Source organism: Chiloscyllium plagiosum, unplaced genomic scaffold, assembly GCF_037043375.1.
Source record: "Chiloscyllium plagiosum isolate Xiang-an unplaced genomic scaffold, Cpla_swu_hap1 HiC_scaffold_28, whole genome shotgun sequence".
NCBI classification, from domain to species: domain Eukaryota; kingdom Metazoa; phylum Chordata; class Chondrichthyes; order Orectolobiformes; family Hemiscylliidae; genus Chiloscyllium; species Chiloscyllium plagiosum.
The window spans coordinates 49,576,058-49,598,288 of record NW_028270166.1 but is presented as its reverse complement, the minus strand read 5'-3'; the positions used below and the strand labels follow the sequence as shown (position 1 = coordinate 49,598,288).

The window sequence follows — 22,231 nt, the reverse complement described above, 5'->3', positions numbered from 1 at the left end:
TCACATTGAATTTTGGAATCCCTACATTATGGGAGCAGGCAATTTGGCCCTTTCGGTCCACATTGACCCTCCAAAGAGCTTTCCCACGACTAATCTGCCTAGCTGTGCACATCATGGATTGGCAATTTGGTATGGTCAATGCACCCAAACTACATATTTTGGGAATGTGGGAGGAAATCAGAGCACCTGGAGGAAAACCACCCAAGCACGGGCAGAATGTGCAAACTCCACAAAAACGCCCAAGGCTGGAATCGAATCCGGATCCCTGACACTGACAGGCTGCAGTGCTCGCCACTGTGCCACCCTCAGAATACCCTCCTTCATGTTGTGCGGCACTATCACAGTGCTGAATGGAACAGACTTCAGACAGATCTAGCAACTCAAGACAGGATAGGAAGTGCTGTGGGCCATCTACATAGCAGAATCGTATTGCAACACAATCTACAACCTCATTCCCCATTCAACCATTACCATCAAGGCAAGGGATCAGCCCTGGTTCAATACAAGAATCTCGGAGTCCCTCTCCCACTGCAACTCCCAGGTCATTTCCTCTGCCCTGAAGCTCTTCAACCATGTCGTGAAACAAACTCGGTACCACAGCCACATTTGCTTCCTCAGTGCATGCCTCCGTAACCAACTCATCCCACACGGACTCCGGACCACCTTTAAACCAGCAGAGTTCGGACCCAAACAGGACAAACAGTACAGACTACAGATTCAAAAACACCAGCAACAGTTCTCCTTCAAGATCCTCCGCTCCACGCTTGCAGCAATGCACCGGCACCTAACCTCTCTACAGTCTGCCTCAGCTGAGGGCCACACTCTCTCAGAATTCCAAAGGACCCACTCTGTACTACATCCTCAGGAGAATTCATACTCTCAACAAACAGTATTTCAATTCCATCTCAAACATCAAAAACTAAGTACAACAAACTTTTATCCACCCACCTCCATAACCAGCGCTCCTCAAACATTCCAGAAGATTCCCCTGGCCTCGGAAACGCCATTAGCCATGCGGCTGATGCAGCTACCACCCCCACGCTGATTGATGATGTCACTTCTGCCCCCATCATGGCCGCTCCCACAGCCACTTCCGGCCCTCACATCATCGCCGATGCCACACGCTCAGTGACTTCCGCCATCCTACTGCCGTGTCTGCCACCACTTCCGACCCCACCAGCGCCACTCACCTGCATTCTGCTGACACGTCCCCCACAGACCCCACTGTAACTATCCCTACCCCACAGAACCCCGAGGGGAACACTACCCCTGTTCATGCCTCCACCACCATTCCCCCCACCATCACACCCACTCCAGGTACTGGCTCCGACCCCATTCCCAGCTCCACACCCACACCAGATCCCAGCCCTGCCGAGTTTTCACCATCCCTCCCACTCACTGAGGACGAACGATCAGTCCTCAGCAAAGGACTCACCTTCATCCCTCTCCGTCCACGCATCAATGAATTTATTACACGCCGTGACATCGAACACTTCTTCCGTCGCCTCCACCTCTGAGCTTACTTTCACAATGAGGACTCCCGCCCACCTTCCGAGGACCCCTTCGCCCACCTCCAACACACTGCATCCACCTGGACACCCCGCGCTGGCCTATTACCTGCCCTCGACCTCTTCATTTCCAACTGCCGCCGGGACATTAACCGCCTCAATCTGTTGACCCCCCTCCCCCACTCCAACCTCTCACCCTCACAACGCGCAGCCCTCCAATCCCTCTGCTCTAATCCCAACCTCACCATTAAGCCAGCGGATAAAGGGAGCGCAGTGGTAGTCTGGCGCACTGACCTCTACACCGCTGAAGCCAAACGCCAACTCGAGGACACCTCTTCCTACTGCCCCCTCGACCATGACCCCACCCCCCATCACCAAACCATCATCTCCCAGACCATACAGAACCTCATCACCTCAGGAGATCTCCCACCCACAGCTTCCAACCTCATAGTCCAGGAACTCCCCCACATACGTTCGAGACACCATCCACGCCCTCCACATCCTCCAAGACTTCCGTTTCTCTGGCCGCCAACGCCTCATCTTCACCATGGATATCCAATCCCTCTACACCTCCATCCGCCATGACCAGGGCCTCCAAGCCCTCCGTTTTTTCCTCTCCAGACGTCCCCAACAGTACCCTTCCACCGACACACTCATTCGTTTGGCCGAACTGGTCCTCACCCTTAACAATTTCTCCTTTGAATCCTCCCACTTCCTCCAACCAAAGAGGTAGCCATGGGCACACGTATGGGCCCCAGCTATGCCTGTCTCTTTGTTGGCTACGTAGAGCAGTTGATCTTCTGTAATTACACCGGCACCACTCCCCACCTCTTCCTCTGCTACATTGATGACTGCATTGGCACCAACTCGTGCTCCCGCGAGGAGGTTGAGCAATTCATCAACTTCACCAACACACATTCCACCCTGACCTTAAATTTACCTGGACCATCTCTGACACCTCCCTCCCCTTCCTGGACCTCTCCATCTCCATTAGTGACGACCAACTTGACACTGACATTTTTTACAAACCCACCGACTCCCACAGCTACTGGATTACATTTCTTCCCACCCTATCTCTTGCAAAAATGCCATCCCGTATTCCCAATTCCTCCGCCGTATCTGCTCCCAGGAGGACCAGTTCCACCATAGAACACACCAGATGGCCTCCTTCTTTAGAGACCGCAATTTCCCTTCCCACATGGTTAAAGATGCCCTCCAACGCATCTCGTCCACATCCCGCACCTCTGCCCTCAGACCCCACCCCTCCAACCGTAACAAGGACAGAACGCCCCTGGTGCTCACCTTCCACCCTACAAACCTCCGCATAAACCACATCATCCGCCGACATATCCGCCACCTCCAAAAAGACCCCACCACCAGGGATATATTTCCCTCCCCACCCCTCTCCGCCTTCCGCAAAGACCGTTCCCTCCGTGACTACCTGGTCAGGTCCACGCCCCCCCTACGACCCACCCTCCCATTCTGGCACTTTCCCCTGCCACCGCAGGAACTGTAAAACCTGTGCCCACGCCTCCTCCTTCACCTCTATCCAAGGCCCTAAAGGAGCCTTCCACATCCAAAGTTTTACCTGCACATCCACGAATATCATTTATTGTATCCGTTGCTCCCGATGCGGTCTCCTCTACATTAGGGAGACTGGGCGCCTCCTAGCAGAGCGCTTTAGGGAACATCTCCGAGACACCCGCACCAATCAACCAAACCGCCCCGTGGCCCAACATTTCAACTCCCCCTTCAACTCTGCCAAGGACATGGAGGTCCTGGGCCTCCTTCACTGCCGCTCCCTCACCACCAGACGCCTGGAGGAAGAACGCCTCATCTTCCACCTCGGAACACTTCAACCCCAGGGCATCAATGTGGACTTTAACAGCTTCCTCATTTCCCCTTCCCCCACCTCATCCTGGTTCTAAACTTCCAGCTCAGCACTGTCCCCATGACTTGTCCGGACTTTTCCGACCTGCCTAGCACCTTTTCCACCTATCCACTCCACCCTCTCCTCCCTGACCTATCACCTTCATCTCCTCCCCCACTCACCTATTGTACTCTATGCTACTTTCTCCCCACCCCCACCCTCCTCTAGCTTATCTCTCCACGCTTCAGGCTCTCTGCCTTTATTCCTGATGAAGGGCTTTTGCCCGAAACGTCGATTTTGCTGCCTGAATTGCAGTGTTCTTCCAGCACCACTGATCCAGAATCTGGTTTCCAGCATCTGCAGTCATTGGTTTTACCTCTATTATGCCAGGAGAACCAAGCATTCCTGAAAATGAGTGGCAATCTGGTGAAGCTACCAAACAGAACTACTTCTATGACAAACACTAAGTAGTAAGTGATGCACAGAGCTAAGCAATCCCACAGCCAACAAATCAGATCACACTGCCACATCCAGTCATGACTGATAGCAGACAATTAAACAGCTCACTGGAGGAGGCAGCTCCACAAATAACCTGAATGAAGAAAGATAAGGCTGAAAGATTTGCAAAACTTCAGCCAGAAGTGCCGAGTGGATGATCCATCTCTGTCTCCTCCAGTGGTCAACAACATCACAGATGCCAGTCTACATCCAATTTAATTCACTCCATGTGATATCAAGAAATGGTTGGAGGCACTGGAAATCGCAAAGACCATGGACACAGACAACATTCTGACAACAGTACTGAAAACCTGTGCTCCAGAATTTGTCACATTGGAACGGCTTGTTTAACAATACAGCCACAACACTGGCATCTATCCAACAATGTGGAAAATAGCTCAGGTACGTCCTGTGCAAAAAAAGCAGAACTAATCCAATCTGCTTTCGATAAGTAATGTGATAGGTGGTGGTGTCATCAACAATGTGGACAAGCAGCGTCTGCTTAGCAAGAACCTGCTCATTAACACCCTTTTGGCTTAAACATGACCAAGTATGGCATCAAGGTGCCCTATCAAAACTGGAATCGATGGGAATCAGGGAAGAGGGTCCACTAGTTGGAATCATATCAGGCACACAGGGAGATGGTTGCAGTTCTTGCAGGTCAGTCATCTCAGCTCAAGGACAGCCCTGCAGGAGTTTCTTAGGATAGCTTCCCAGGCCCAACCATCTTCAGCTCCTTCAACATAAGGTCAGAAGTGGGGAAGTTTGTTGATGATTGCACAATGTTCAAGCAGTCCATGTTCAAATGCAGCAGCCCTAAAACTATATCTAATCTTGGCTGACAAGTGGCAAGTAACATTTGTGCTGCACAAGTATCAGGCAATAAGACAATTTAACTGCTGCCCCTTGACATTCAATGCTGTCACTGAATCCCTCACTATCAACATCCTGAGGCTTACCAGTGACCAGAAACCTGACTGGATTCACAGCAGGTAGTGAAGAAGGCTAATAGCATGCTGGCCTTCATAACAAGAGGAATTGAGTATAGAAGCAAAGAGGTGCTTCTGCAGCTGTACAGGGCCCTGGTGAGACCACACCTGGAGTACTGTGTGCAGTTCTGGTCTCCAAATTTGAGGAAAAACATTCTGGCTATTGAGGGAGTGCAGCGTAGGTTCACAAGGTCAATTCCTGAAATGGCAGGATTACCTTACACTGAAAGACTGAAGCGACTGGGCTTGTATACCCTTGAGTTTAGAAGACAGAGGGGATCTGATTGGGACGTATAAGATTTGTGGGCGGCACGGTGGCACAGTGGTTAGCACTGCTGCCTCGCAGCGCCGGAGACCCGGGTTCAATTCCCGTCTCAGGCGACTGACTGTGTGGAGTTTGCACGTTCTCCCCGTGTCTGCGTGGGTTTCCTCCGGGTGCTCCGGTTTCCTCCCACAGTCCAAAGATGTGCAGGTCAGGTGAATTGGCCATGCGAAATTGCCCGTAGTGTTAGGTAAAGGGTAAATGTAGGGGTAGGGGTATGGGTGGTTTACGCTTCGGCGGGTCAGTGTGGACTTGTTGGGCTGAAGGGCCTGTTTCCACACTGTAAAGTAATCTAAAAGATTATGAAAGGATTGGACACTCTGGAGGCAGGAAACATGTTTCCGCTGATGGGTGAGTGCCGAACCAGAGGACACAGCTTAAAAATACGGGGTAGACCATTTAGGACAGAGATGAGGAGAAACTTCTTCACCCAGAGAGTGGTGGCTGTGTGGAATGCTCTGCCCCAGAGGGCAGTGGAGGTCCAGTCTCTGGATTCATTTAAGAAGGAGTTGGATAGAGCTCTCAAAGATAGTGGAATCAAGGGTTATGGAGATAAGGCAGGAACAGGATATTGATTAGGAATGATCAGCCATGATCATATTGCAGGCTCAAAGGGCTGAATGGCCTACTCCTGCACCTATTGTCTATATAAATACAGTGGCTACAAGAGCAGGTCAGACACTCAGAATGCTAGCGCAAGTAAGTCGACTCCTCAAAGCCTACCCCACCATCTACAAGGCACTTCCCACTTGCCTGGCTGAGCACAGCACCAACAACAAGATGCTTGACACCATCCAGGACAAAAGCAGCATACTTGATTGGCACCACAATTGACACCCATGGCAGCAGTGTGTACTAACTACAAGATGCACTGCAGAAAGTTGCAAAAGACTCTTAAAGATGACCTTCCAAACCCACAACCACTTTCATTTAGGAGGATGAGAGCAGCAGATATACTGAAATACCACCGTCTGCAAGTTCCTCTCCAACACATTGGCCATCCTGACTTGGAAATATATCGCTGTTCCCTCAATCTTTGGATTAAAATCCTGGAATTTCCTCCCGAACACCATAATGGGTCTACCTACTGAACACTGACTATAGCGGTTCAAGAAGGGAGCTCACCATTACTTTCTAGCGAGATCGAGGGATGGGCAATAAATGTTCGCTAGTCATATCCCAGGAAAGATTTTTAATTTTTTTAAAAATTAACAAATAGAATTGAATGCTGACAAGAGCACAAGGTGACTTTGGGAAGACAAACAAGGCAAGGGAGTGAAAGGTAATGTAAAAGAGACGACTGGTGGTGGTTTAATCTTGGGCAAGGTAGAGTCACACAGTCAGAGTTAATACAGCATGGAAACAGGTCCTTCAGCCCAAACGGTCCATGTTGACTATGGTGCCCACTCAGCTAATTCCAAATGCCCACATTTTGTCCATATCCCTCTAAACCCTTCCCATCCATGTACCTATCCAAATGTTTTTAATTGTTGTTATTGTACCTGCATCAACCATGTTCTCTGGCAACCCATTCCAAAAACACACCACTCTCTGCGTGAAGGAGTTACCCCTCTCACTTTAAACTTGTGCCCTCTAGTTTTCAATTCCCCATCCCTGGAAAAAAAAAAGACTATACGTATTCATCCAATCTATGCCCCTCATGGTTTCATATATCACCTCTCATTCTCCTAAGTTCCAAGGAATAAAGTTCTACCCTGGCCAACCTATCCCTGTAACTCAGGCCTACTAGTCCCGGCAACATGCTCTTAAATCTCCTTTACACTCTTTCCGGTTTAACTATGTCTTTCCCATAATAGGGTGACCAAAACTGTCCACATTACTCCAAGCGTAGCCTCACCAACAACTTAAACAACTGTAACAATGTCCCAATTCCTATATTCAATGCCTCGACCGAAGGCCAGTATGCTAAATGCCTTCTTCACCACCTGTCTACCTGTGACACCACTTTCAAAAAACTACGTACTTGTACTCTTAGGTCCCTCTGTTCCACATCATTCCTCAGGACTTCACCATTTATTATACAAGTCATAGAACATTATAGCACAGTATAGGCCATTCGGCCCTCTATGTTGCAATGACCTGCACAAAAGTCCTACCTTGGTTTGACTTTTCAAAGTGAAATACCTCACACTTCTCTTATTGAACTAAATTTGCCAATCCACAGCCCACTTCCCCGAACTGTTCAAGATCCTCTTAATTTTGAACCATCCACAAACTTACAAATCATACCTTGTACATTTACATCCAGATTATTTATGTAAATAACAAATACCACAGTTCTCAGCACCAACCCCGTGGCACACCATTTGTCACAGCCCTCCAGTCCGAGAAACAACCAATCATCACCCTCTGCTGCCCACCATCAAGCCAATTTTGAATCCAATTACCTAGCTCTTCCTGGATCCCATGACACCTAACCTTCATGACTAACCGGTCATGCGCGACCTTGTCAAAGGCCTTACTAAAGCCCACATCGACAACATCCACTGCCCGAACCTGATCTCTCCTCTTGGTTACCTCTTCGAAAAACTCAGATTTGTCAGACATTACTTCCTACACACAAATCCATGCTGACTATTCCTTATCAGATGGTGTTGGATTAAGATGGGCTAAGTTAAAAATCACATAATACCAGTTTATAAACCAACACGTTGATTTGGAAGTACTAGATTTCAGAGCGTTGCTCCCTTATCAGCTACCTGATGAAAGCCAGTATTTCCAAGTAAACCTGTTGGACTATAAACTGTGATTTTTAAAAACTTTATCCCTGATCAGACCTCAACCGTCCAAATGTTGGTTGAATCTGTCCTTCAGTATGCTCTCCATCAACTTGCCTACCACTGACGTCAGGCTCACTGGCCTGTAGCTCCCTGGCTTGTCTCTGTTACCTTTCTTAGCCACCCTCCAGTCTTCCGGAATTTCAGTGGCTAAAGATGAAACAAAAATCTCTGCAAGGACCTCTAATTTCTTCCCTAACCTCCCAGAATGCCCAAGGATGCACTTGACCAGGCCCAGGGGTTATATCCACCTTCATGCAAACACCTCCTCTCTGGTAATAGGTACGGGGTCCAAAACACTTGTCCCACTTGTTTCCCTTATTTCCTTGGCATCCATGTTTCTCTCTGTAGAAAACACATGGGAGAAATCATTAAAAAAAACCTCCTAATCTCCTGTGACTCCACACAAGATGGCCATGCTGATCTTTAAGGGAATCTATTCTCTCCCGAGCCACTCTTTTACTCTTAATATAGGTATAGAAACTCTTGGGATTATCTTTATCTGCCAATTCCATCTCAAACCCCCTTTTTCCTCTTCTGATTTCCCTCTTAAGTGTGCTCCTAAACATTTTATAGTCATCTACGGATTCACTTGAGCCAAGATAGCTTATACCCAATGTATGCCTCCTCCTTTTTCCTGACCAGAGCCTCAATATCCCTAGTCAGCCAGGGATCCCTAAACCTGCCAGCTTTTTCCTTCACTCTCACAGGGAAACACGGCCCCTGGACTCCTGAAGTCACACTTTTAAAAGCCAGTCAGTCCTCTGCCTTCAAACAGACTCACCCATTCGAACTCTGCTAGATCCTGTTTAATGGCCCCAAAATCAGCCTTGCTCCAGTTTAGCTTCGGTTAAGACCTGTCCACCTGTCCTATCTTTATTCATAACTACGCTAAAACTAAAAGAGTTACAGTCTCTTTATCCGAAGTGCTCTTCGACCGACACTCAAGTCACTTGCCCAACCCCATTTCCTAAGAGGATGTCCAGTGTTGCACCCTCCCAAGTAGGACCCTCTACATATTGATTTAGGAAACTTTGTTGGACGCATATCACAAATTTCATGCCATCTGGCACTTTACACTTAGTGGCCCAGTCAATACAGCGGAAATTAAAATCGCCAACCAAGACAACTCTATTTCTACAGGTATCTGCACTCTGTCTACACAGCTGCTCCTCTAGTACCCACTGGTTGTTTGATGGTCTATAATACAGTTCCAAAGTGACTATTCCCTTCTTGTTTCTAAGTTTAACCACATGGCCTCAGTTAATGATGCTTTAAAAATATCCTCTAAGCACTGTTATGTCATGTCCTCCCTTATCAAAAGTGCAACTCCCCCTCCTCGCTTACTTGTACTTCTGTCATACCTGTAGCTTCTGTATCCTGGAACCTTAATTTGCCAGTCCTATCTTTCTCTCAGCCATGTTTCTGTTATGGCTGTAATATCTCAGTTCCCCCAGCCAATCCATGCTCAGATCATTGACCTCACCAGTCAGGTCTTGTGCACTGAAATAAATGCACTTTAAACCAGAAGCTTTTTTCCCTTCCATTACTGTGCTGCTGGGAGAGGTCAGGAAGGGAAGTTGTTCATAACTTCAAACTGTGCAGGAACCGAACCCATGTTGTTGGTGTCACTTTGCAATGTTGAATGGTAGGACTCTACAAAATACAGAGGATCAGCAGGACCTGGGCATGCATATCTACAGATCACTGAAGGCAGTATGTAAGGTAAATAATGGGATTAAGAAGGTAGATGGGACACTTGCCTTTATTAGTCGAGGTGCTGAATTCAACAGCAAGGGCGGTACGATGCAACAGTACATAATGAAGTACTGCGTGCAGTTCTGTTTATTATGGGAAGGATGTGATTACCTTTGAGAGGGTGCAAAAGAAATTTGCAAGGATGTTTTCTGGGATGGCACAATACAGCTATGAAGAATGACTAGATAAGTTGGAGTTATTTTCCTTAGAGCAGAGAAAACTGAGCAGGGATCTGATTGAAATGTACTACGTTCTGAGAGTCATAGACATGGAAGATAGGGAGAAGCTATTCCCCCAAGTAGTGAGATCAATAATCAGAACGCAGTTTTAAAATAAAAAGGATTTGAGGATATCTGGAACTCTGTCTGAAAGGACAGTCAAGGCGGAAACCCTCAAGACATTAAAGTACTATGTAGACAAGCACACAAAATGCTATAGCATACAAGGCTGTGGGCCAAACTCTGCAGTATGGGATTAGAATATATGGATGTCTGATGACCAGTGCAGACATGATGGTCCATACAACCTCTTTTCATGTTGCAAAAGCTCGAACTGAATGACTCTTACTTTCACACAACTGGAATTCCTCACAGCTGTGATTAACTGAACTGATAGTGTTAGCCATTCCATGTCATCAAGCCACCCTATGATACCACTGAAGTCCGAAGATATTTTGGTCTATCAATGCAATACCAAAAAAAGGTGCAAATCAATACTGTTTGATGATATGAGCATCATACATATCCTGGAAATTCCCAAGTGATCAGGGGATTTCCTTTTGACATATATTGCTCAGGTCACCTGTAAAACACTGTTAAAATGTAAAATCCCTTAGCTGAACAATGCTCTGATATTTGTGAAAGTAAACAATACAGAAACTTGCAAACCAGGGTGTGTTTTATAAGTTCACACAGCAATATTGCAATTTACTGATCAATTTGTGGAAATTTAGGGATCGTAGATATTCTTGTGTAAAGTCATCCACAACGCAGATTGACAGTTGTTTCAACAGCCTCTATTAGCACAGAAATAGAAGGCTTAAAAAAGTCAAGGCTGCAATCCAATCTGAAGGTTCAGGTAACAAATTACAGAATATAGTCTACAACACTGACAATCGTTCACATTAAAGCTTGTAACTCACTCCCAGGTGTCCATTGTTATATTTATGCAATATAAAATCCCTTAAACTCCAGTCTGTATCATACTCTTGGGTATCCATTATTCTCAATATTTACTCTCAAGTAACATTACCAAGACAAATTACCTGGTCATTGTCTAATTGCCGTTTGCAATATTGTGCGTGCAATTTGGCTGCCACATTTCCTACATTAGTGACAACATTTATTTTATACAAAGTTGGATTTGTATAATGTCTACAGCATAATAAAGAAATAGCCCAAGAGCCTTCACAGGATCAACAGAAAACAAAATTATAACAAACCACAAATAAAAATACTACCGTAGATGGTCAAAAACTTGACAAAGATGTGGGGAAAAGGAGAAGAGGGTCAAGAGTGAGAATTCCAGAGTTTAGGGCCCAAATAGCTAATCACATGGCCACAAATACTGGATCAATTGATATCATCAATGCTCGAAACATCAGGATGGAAGACATACTGATATTTCAGACAGCTTTATGACTGGAAATTATTATAAAGAAAGGAGGGGCAGCATTAAGGGAGAGCTTGAAATGATTAAAACCAAGGAGTTGCTTTACAAGGTCAACAAGCTGGGACTCTGGTGCAAGTAAAAGTACAGTTGCCAAAGTCTCAGCGGACCAGAGGGCTGCTTTCATTAGGGAGACAATGACTCTGGTGGTCAACCTGAGGGTCACCATGCTTCAGGGGCAGGGTGTGATCAAGGCAGCAAGGCCTTAATTGTAACACAGCATTGTGGGAATTGAAACCACGCTGTTGACATCACTCTGCATGGCAAACCAGACACCCAGCCAACTGATCTCAATGACAACAAGCCTCTCCTCCACCAAGGTCACTATGAAGCACTGCCTTCAACTTCACCCTCAGGTTAAGTCCACTACCAGTCATTACTCTCTGATGAGACAGCAGCTCCAAGCTCATCTAAGAATGATGGTGACTTGACCTCTACCCGGCACAAGCGAGATTACAGGAAGCAGAGATGTGGATAACCTCACTTTCAAAAACGTAGGAAGAGACTCAACGGTCAACAGATAATTAGAATTTTGCTTCTCGCAGTACACAAGTTGGGGATGTTAGATATAAATAAGCAACATTGGTAATAGCATGGACGTGACTGGATACGTATCTCAGGCTCAAATGCATGAAAAGTTGCAAACACTAATTGTGCCTCTAATGGATGGAATGAGTAGCTAGGAAATAAAAGCAAAAACACAACAGATGCTGGAAATCTGAAATAAAATAGGGAACGAAGACAATTTCATCTTATCAATATTTAATTATGTTTCTGATAATCAAGGACATTGACTAAACGGCCTGATAATTTACAGACATGGAGAGACTGCAGTTCAGTAGTGTCAGCTATCAGCCTATAAGTGGGAAATGGCAGTTAAGATGAAGTTACCAAGGACAGAGGTATAGTGAAGTCAAGAAGCTATTACAAGTTATTGTCTAGCTACGTGAGGTGGATAAGAACATATTCTGACAAGGGGAATGTTTCAATCCAGGAAGGTGATGTGCCAAAAGAAGCAAATAGATCAAGGAAGCCAAGGAATGATAGTTTATTTTGCCACCAATGCCCTTGATGAGGTGTTTCAGTAATGTGACATAGGTAAAAACCCAAAAGATGGGTTTAAAATGTGAGTACCAGGAAAGACAGTCATACAAACAGTTCAATGGAACTGTGAATTGCAAGCATGCAGAGGTACAGTGATGACCTTTTGCAGAGAGTGGTGAAGATAACAGATTTGAAGGAAAGACTGATATATTTCATTGGCTATATGGCACTTAGTCACAAATTGAAGTCATTGAAACTCCTCAGATTCTTACATACAAACCAAATCAGTAAATAACCACTGCTGAATTTTTTATCCATCTCAGGAAAAAAAGCAAACTGTCTACACAAGTTCTGAAGTAAATACGGTCTATATATCACACAAGCAAGATACATACCTGGAGGTTCAGTTTCTAAAGACAGAGGCATGTCCGGTCTCCACATTCATTACACCACACAGAGATCAGATTGCCTCCTCTAGGGTACCCTGAATGTAAAACGTAATTGCACAAACAGCTGGAAGTCAGCTTTAAGTTAAATAAAGATGCACCACCTCAATTTCACTGTACAGTGAAAAAGAGAAAGAGATATGTTCCGGATTCATTTAAGCAAACTTACAGTCTAATTTTATAAAGCTGATTACTATGTACACACGACATTACTACAGACACAAATCAGATACAAGAAGTGCTGGAGAATGCAAGATTTAGTGAGAGGGAAGAACTAAGAGAGATCAATATTAGTCAAGAAATGGTGCTAAAAAGATTGAGGGGGATTTACCTGCATTCAATCCCAGGGCCTGATAATCTACATCACTGAGCTCTAGAAATAGTGGATATATTGGCAGTCATCTTCCAGGACTCTACAGTACATGGAGATTGAAAGGTAACCAATGTTACTCCAATATTCAAAAAGGGATGTAGAGAGAAACCAGGAAATTATAAACCAGTCAGCCTAACATTGGTAGTGGGGAAAATTCCTCGAATCCATTCTCAAGGACTTTATAGCAGAGCATTTAGAAAACAATGGCAGAATCAGACAAAATCTGCATGGATGTATGAAGGGGAAATCATGGGTGACAAATCTGTTAGAATTCTATGAAAATGTAACTAGCAGTGTCGTCAAAGGGAAACCAGTCAATGTGGTATATTTGGAATTTCAGAAAGTGTGTTTGACAAAGTCCCACCTAAGAGATGATTGTGCAAGAATGAAAGCGCATGGGATTGGGGGAAACTTGTGGAGATGGATATAAAACTGGTTGGCAGAGAGGAAACAAAAAAAAAGTAGGAATTAATGGGTCCTTTCAAATTGGCAGGCAGTAACTAGTGGGGTGCCACAGGGATCAGTGATAGGACCTCAGCTGTTCACAATAAATATTAATGATTTGGATGAGGAAACAAAACATAATATCTTAAGTTTTCAGATGATACCAAGTTGGGTGGGAGAGTGAACTGTGACGAGGACGCAAAGATCCTTCAGCATGATCTGGACAAGTTGGGCGAGTGGGCAAATCAATGGTAGATGAAGTATAATTTGGATGAGTAGGAGGTCAATCACTTTGGAAACAAAAACAAGAGGTAGATTACTACCTGAATAGCTGTAAATTGGAAGATGGGAGTTTGCAGTGGGACCTGGGTGAAGGTAGGCATACAGATGTAGTAGGCGGTAAAGAAGGCAAATGGTACGTTGGCTTTCATTGTGAGAGGTTTTGCGTACAGGAGCATGGATGTGTTGTTGCAGTTATAAACGGCCTTGGTGAGGCTACACCTAGACTATTTTGTGCAGTTTTGGTTTTCTTTTCTGAGGAAGGATGCTCTTGCTCTCGAGGGAGTACAGAAAAGGTTTACCAAGCTGATTCTGGGGATGGCGGGACTATCAATGAGGAGAGATTGACTAGGTTAGGATTGTTTTCGCTGGAATTCAGAATCAGTGGCATTTCATGGACACTTATAAAATTCTAACAGGACTAGAGAGGGTAGATGCAAGGAGGATGTTCCCAATGGTGGATGCATCTAGAATCAGGGGTCACAGTCTGAGGATTCAGGGTGGACTATTTGGGAAGGAGATGAGACAACATTTCTTCACCCAAAGAGTGGTGAGCCTGTGGGATAACTGATGTCAAAACATTGAATGTATTGAAGAGGCAACTAGATAAAGCACTGGGGGCAAAGGGGATCAAAGTTTATGGGAAGAAAACAAGATTAGGCTGCTGAGCTGGATGATCTTCCATGATTGTGATGAATGGTGGAGCAGGCCTCGAAGAGCTGAATGGCCTCCTTCAGCTCCTAAATTATATTTCAAGAGCTGAAAACCCTTTTGAAGAGATGGACAGAATTAAATCACCTAGGTGTAACTCCCACATATTACCCTGAATTATAATGATAATGACATTGCAGAAGCATAGCTAACTTGTTTCCTGCATAACAGTTTGAAGGTGCAATGTACTAGATAATTTTATACACATATCTCTCTCCCCTGGTGACCTCAAGAATCAAGATATTCTGAGAGAGAAATGGTCAGGCATACAATAAAAAGAATTAAAGCCGCAGTAAAAAATATATTTCTTTTAAAAAATGCCTGGAAATTGCTATTCATTATAAAAACTCCTCCACTCCATTCTAATGGCAATATGACTATAGAAGTTGGTCAAAGCTGAAGAATTTTATCTTAAGTACTTTCATAGTATGTGTAATAACCAATTTTGTTCAGACAAAACACGCAGTGTCAATGCTCAAAGAGAATACACAAATAGAATGAGGCAACATTAGAAGTTAAAATATCACCCATTTTTTTCTGGCAGCATTTGCTGGGGCTCAGTTTCACAGATGGCAAGCTCCAACTCTTACTGAGATATCAATCCACAGGCACTAGTAACTTACTGAAGCAGTCACTTGACCTCACAAATCCATAAGTGATGTCAAGTCTACATCAAAGCCGAGCTCAATCCTGTTCACAGATGCAAACATTCCAGCAGGAGTTAAAGTGCTGAGGAATTGGGGGAACATTAATCCAATCTTCCCCTTCCCCAGTTTCAAGAAACTGAAATTAACACCTGGACCTCAAATGGTGGCATGGGTCTCATTAGCTAAAGTACAGGCCTGGGAATAAACCACAGAAGGCTGTCTGCTTTGACTGACTGAAAATTGGTTAATGGTCTACTTTTAACAAGTCAGTGGGAAGGTTTAAAAACATTAAACATAAGAGAATCAGTAGCCATTACCTGTTACCATTCATCCATTTGCAAATAAAATGCATAATAATCCTTGAAAAATGCAACAGTTCATTTTCACAATACTCAAAAGCCAAGGTTAATGCAGCTGGTGTTTGCTATAGTATCAAAGAGTGAAAGTTCTCTCTCAATATCCTTACAGTCCTTAGTCCATCATGCCTGCACCAGCTCTACCTATGAGCATGCTCCCATGAAGGCTGCACATTCTTCATTTTTAAATAGCAATCAAATTCCTTAATTTTGAATACTTAAATTGAATGTCTTGAACTCACAAAAAAATGCAATGCAAGCTTTAATCAGTTGCTTCATGATGTTTTATCCTCAACATTTTTGTTTGTTTTACCAGTTAGTTTAGATCTGTGCCCTCTTGGTCTCAATCCTTTCAGAAGTAGGAAATTTCTCCCTAACATGAATTATAATAACTCTTTCAAATCTCTTCTCAGCCTCTTTCCCTCCAGAACTAACTTCTGTTATTTAGATTGGAGATGTTCTTTATCCTTGATACCAACCTCAAAATCTTTTCTGAGCTTTCTCTAATTCCTTCACATCTTTCCTACAGTGTAGCATCTAGAATTATGCCCAAAAACTCTAGCTGAGGTCTAACTAGTGCTTTGTACAAGTTTAACATAACATTCTTGCGCTTGTAATATTTCCAATTAATGTAGTCTAATATACTGTCTATCACACTGTCGATCACAGCTGCCACCTTCAATGGTCCCTCTGGAACCTGAAACCTCCATTATTTTATGTTGTCTCTTCAATATCTTCCTACCAAAACAAATCACTTAACGTTTCTCCACACTGAATTTCATTGACCATTCCACCAATTTGCACCTTTTTGAAGTTCTACATTATCAGTTGTGACGCGGATAACGCTTCTAGGTTTTGCACCATTCACAAACTTTAAATTGAGCCTGAAACTCCAACGTATAAGAGTTATAATAAACAGTCAAAAGTCACACGACACCAAGTTATAGTCCAACAGGTTTATTTGAAAGCTTTTGAAGCTTGTGATTTCAAATAAACCTGTTGGATTATAACCTGGTGTCATCTCACCCCAGTCCAACTCCAGCACCTCCACATCATCAATAATACAAACAGGAAAAGCAAAGCTATCGACACCAGCGATTACAAATCTTCCTCCAAAGAATCAAACATTGCATCCTGTCACAGAGCAATTTTGCACCATAAATCAACTTACTTTCTTTCCCTCTTCAAGATACTCATCAAAGCCTACCTCTGGCCAAGGTTTTCGGCCAGCTATAGGGCTTAGTGTCAAATGCCATTTCACACTTTTTTTTGTATTCTTTCTCGGGGTCAGAGTCACTCATTGCCCTTTGTTTGCTAAGACAATCTGGGGGCCATTTAAGGATCAACCACACTGTTGAGTCTGGAGTCACATAAACTAGACTAGATAAAAGGTGACAGATTTCTTTCCCTAAGAACAAGTGAACGAAAATTTTTACAACACTCAACAGCTTCGTAAAACCTAATAATGAGACTAGTTTTGAATTCTACATTTTTAAACTTGAATTTAAATTGAATCCATGCAACAGAAACATTGACCTGGGTTTCTCTAAATTATTAGACCATTGACATTACCACTATGCTACCACCTCCCACAGGCATCTATGAGCATCTAGTTACACAAACTTTTTGAGCTAACAGATTGACTCAAACAGTGTTAACAAAAAGTAAACTGCTCACCCTGCTACAAAATCAAACATTTCAAAAAACATCAAATTAAATTTAACTTCTGTAATGCCTCAAGTTGTCACGCCTTCAGGCTTCAAATGTTTTCACTTTACAGATACAAAAGACTTGCTGACTGCGTTCACTGTTTCTGACATGGCTCAAATTTCTGGTATTCATTTTCCCACCGTCTCATTAAAACCAATAAAAGTAATCGGAAGCTTTAAAAAGTAACACTAATATCTCTTTGCCCTATCTGGCCAGTTTGAATCTTTAACATGTTAAAACTGACTTATTCACCCGACAGCACTTGCTATCTTTATTATTTATTTCTATCTGAAATCAAAATGGTTTTTCACTATTATTATAATATCACACCACTACAGCAATGAAACATTTGACATGTTTCTATCACTACAAGTGAACAGTTAGCTTGCAAACACAAAGTGGCCGTGAATGCAACTTAATACGTTCAGACCCAGTCACTCCCAAAATAGCTGGGCATAACAGTTTATCAAAAGCCAAATAACTTAAAACGTTATCAATACAACAGGCTATACGATCGGTGAAGGTTTACAAAAGTTAATGTGTCCAACGGATTTGCTCAGCAATGATTTAAGCAAAAGTTAAACTTGGTTTTCAAAAATATTAGGTTGCGGGAGCGTACAATTATTCCTTGGAAAGTATTTCCCACACAAAATTATATCTAAGTAGCAGGCCCCAGACTTAACTACTCTGCACACTTCACACTGACAACCACACGGCGCTGCTGTGTCATGGTTGTTTTGGGTTCGATCCCAGTGCAGGTTTAACGTTACTCTTTCTAATTTTGATGTATCATGCCTAGACTTTCTATTCTGTGCCCACCATCATGACAAGGGTTTCACCCACAAAACCGGCCAAAGGTGAAAAGTTCTCTCCCTACTTTCCTGATTAAAGCCCGGACATTGCTAGGCAGATGCAGGCTTCGCCAGGCGGACAGTAAAGCGACTATCTTGTTGTTAAAAGGTGGAACAATCGGTTAAATAATCCCGTTCCAGCAGTGTCGAGGGCGGAGTGGGATGATCCCGCGAAACCATTAACTCCAGCTGGGGGTTGGGGGAAGGGCTAGACCTAAACTGACTGACTGACTGACTAAGGGCGGCCTAGTGCAGCAAAGATCGCCGGAGTTTCCTCGGGCCACGGCCCAACCTATGGCAGGCGGAGACGCTAGAAAAGGAAGGCCTGATGCACTCATGCAATCAGCGGCACGGGGGGTCAGCTCCTACTCCAGGGCTAGGCCCCAAGGCGCCGCTCTTCACTCCGCTCCCGCGGCCTGTTTCCAGATCCGCCACGGTCGCCGTGTCGCCTCATTCGAGACCTCTCACAGCCCACTCCAACTGACGGCCGGGGCTGGAAGCCTGGGCGTTGCGCAGGCCGGACACACTCACCGTCTGCTCGGAGTCGATATCTATGCGGAAGGTTTGCTGTTGGAGGGTCTTCAACGTGATCTGCATCGTCTCCCGCTCTCGGTCTGTCTAAGCCCTTCCAGCCACTCAGTCACTCGGTATGTCAGCGTGCGCGCCCCTGGAGCGTGCTCGCGCCCAGAAACTACGTCATCACGCCAGAGGCGCCAGGTAGGATGACACGACGTCAATGCGTCATCAACGATCAGCCGACTAAAAAAAGCAGTGTCTTTGTGTCCAACCTGCGTCTGCGCAGGTGTCTCTGGTACCGCCCCTTCAGGCACGTGATCGCTGCCATGCTTGTATTGGGTTGGGTAAGTTCGCCTGTTTGAATTTAACATGGCGCTCTTCAGTCGTCGCAGGTAGCGTTGGGAGAATTTGCGTCGAAGTTTATTTTTGTAAACTGTGCTGAACTCGACAGCAACTACGCAAAAGGTCGGCATTTACCTTCCCAACCCGATAGGGTTTCGTGAGGTGTAGAGAGGAAGTAGTGCGTAGTAGCGTTATGTACGGGATTTCAATATTCACCTTCTGCAGCTTATTGCGAATGGGCTATCACACCATCCTACATTGTCCAAGCTCACTGTAGGCAATGGGCTATCACACCATCCTACATTGTCCAAGCTCACTGTAGGCAATGGGCTATCACACCATCCTACATTGTCCAAGCTCACTGTAGGCAATGGGCTATCACACCATCCTACATTGTCCAAGCTCACTGTAGGCAATGGGCTATCACACCAGCCTACACTGTCCAAGCTCACTGTAGGCAATGGGCTATCACACCAGCCTACACTGTCCAAGCTCACTGTAGGCAATGGGCTATCACACCAGCCTACATTGTCCAAGCTCACTGTAGGTAATGGGCTATCACACCATCTTACATTGTCCAAGCTCACTGTAGGCAATGGGCTATCACACCAGCCTACATTGTCCAAGCTCACTGTAGACAATGGGCTATCACACCAGCCTACATTGTCCAAGCTCACTGTAGACAATGGGCTATCACACCATCCTACATTGTCCAAGCTCACTGTAGGCAATGGGCTATCACACCATCCTACATTGTCCAAGCTCACTGTAGGCAATGGGCTATCACACCATCTTACATTGTCCAAGCTCACTGTAGGCAATAGGCTATCACACCATCCTACATTGTCCAAGCTCACTGTAGGCAATGGGCTATCACACCATCTTACATTGTCCAAGCTCACTGTAGGCAATGGGCTATCACACCATCCTTATAGTCGAGAGTGTGGTGCTGGAAAAGCACAGCACGTCAGGCAGCATCCAAGGAGCAAGAGAATCGATGTTTTGGGCAAAAGCCCTTCGTCAGGAATCATGCCAGAGCCCCAGAGACATTGATTCTCCTGCTCTTCATATGCTGCCTGACCTGTCCTTTTCCAGCAACACAATCTTGACATCCTTATACATTGTCCAAGCTTACTGCAGGGAATGGGATATCTCATCTTGCTTATGCATTGACTACTGCAGTGAATAGTCTCAAATCATCTTTATACATTATCCAAACTCTGTAAAGAAGGGGATATCACACCATCGTTACACACTGTTCAGGCTCACTGTAGGAAATGGGCAATTGCACTGTCCTTACACACAATCTCCAGATGACTATCTGAGCTAACTGGATAGCATAGACAGGTTGGGCCGAAGGGCATGGTTCCATGTTGTAAACCTGTATGACTATAATTCTACAATCATGTTGGGACTGGCTGGTTTGCATAAGTAAGCCTGTGGATAGGACTTTAAATTGTGTGGGTGTATTCAGTTGCATTGAAAATGATGACAAAAGCAAAAGTAGGGGAAGGGCTCAAGCAGAGGTTATTAAAATTTCAAGAACAAGTAATAGATTATGGGAAGGCTCAGAAATCTAACCAGGCACATTAGATAAAGGGACACGTATGAGAAAGGATCAATCAATGCAGGATTGAAGTTAGGAGCAAACTACTGCAGATGATGGAATCTGTGCTTAAAAAACAACAAATGCTGGAGATCACAGTGGGTCGGATAGCAGCCACAGAGAAAGAGCAAGCTAATGTTTAGAATCTTGATGACTCTTCACTGCGTTGATAGTCCTCTAGGTGCAATTGATGTTTGTCTGTGTGGGGAACAGACTATATATAGAGCACAGAGTCCTGCATCACAGAGCTGCTTAGAACAAACCTTGACAAAAACATCTGCATCTCTCTCCAGACCTTTTTAGCAAGCCACATCATAGGAGAGGATGTGTGACAGTCTCTTCACTAGTGCTTTGAGGGCCGCATGTGGTAGCATAGAAATCGGGCATTCGAGAAGGATGAGGTAGGCAGTGCCCTTCTTGCCACTAGCCAAGCTTCCTTTTGGTACTTGTTGTAAAGTTCTGGCAATAAAGCATTCTGCCAAATGACTTTGACAGTCAGCATACAGAACAAAGCAAGAGGATTCACCCTCTCCTTTACCCCACAGAGTGTTCAGGGAGCTGGTTGTAGTAGAGGTGTTACTCTTTGCAAATTTTTCAGTGAAGTATAGGTGATACAGAGCAGCCCAACTACTTGAGGTGTTCTGCGGTGCCAAGGCCAGTTTTCCAAGTTTCCGCCAGGCTCTCTGGTTTTCTCCCACAGTCCAAAGATGTTCAGGTTGGATGGATTGGCTATGCTAAATTGCCCTGTAGTACCTAAGGATGTGCAGGCTTGGTGCTTTAGCCACTATATATGTTGGGTTAAAGGAATAGTTGAGATGCACTTCAGTGTCAGTGCAAACTCAATGGGCCAAATTACTTCCTTCCACATTGTAGGGAATCTATGATTCTAACATTAGGGAAAGTAAATTCTTAGTATGTAGTGACACTTGGTGTTTGCAAACAGAGGGTCTTTGCACACCTTGAGGGTCTTTGCAACAAGTTGGCAGTCAGGGTGGGGGAAGCATTGGGTAAGTTCTCCCCCCTACCTTTCCAATCCAAAGCTTTGTATATGGTGTCCCGGTGAATACAGCTCATCTGACTTCCAGATGAAATGCAAGATGGCTTGGATGACTGCGAAGGCACAGGTTCAGGGAATGAGCCAGATCTGCGCCAAGTGCAACACCACCAAAAGTACCTCATACCTGATGAGCAGGTTTTCCCCGCCGTGGAGAAGGAGCAGTGCTCCCACAAGTCCAGTTTCTGCTTCACCTTGGTGATACTCATTCCCAAATTTTAGCGCACACCCTGGCTCCTCTGAACCAGATTCCCAGTACCTTCAAAGAAACTATGACCTGATGGTGAAGGGGATAGAGAATTGGTCAGCCTAGTTCCCAAAGAACATGGCCTCACTGTTGCCTCAAGTTGCCTTGGCTTCCAAGGCCAACCCAAACTGGTTGCAGATGCTAATGATAGATAGATAGATTCCCTACAGTGTGGAAACAGGCCCTTTGGCCCA

At 44.8% G+C, this 22,231-nt stretch overlaps 1 protein-coding gene across 2 annotated transcripts in view; it reads right to left on the bottom strand.

Annotated features, from left to right (window-relative positions):
• LOC122565130 (lysine-specific demethylase RAD23A-like) overlaps positions 1-18,949 on the bottom strand; it is an 86,197-nt gene extending 67,248 nt beyond the window's left edge. Inside the window, exon 1 of one of the 2 annotated variants that reach the window (XM_043720781.2) lies at positions 18,804-18,949. In XM_043720781.2, the coding sequence (XP_043576716.1) occupies positions 18,804-18,869 (66 nt within the window). In that variant the 5' untranslated portion in view covers positions 18,870-18,949. The remainder of the gene's footprint in view (positions 1-18,803) is intronic. The other variant, XM_043720780.2, reaches the window with a different exon arrangement.
• Positions 18,950-22,231: the final 3,282 nt, after the last annotated feature.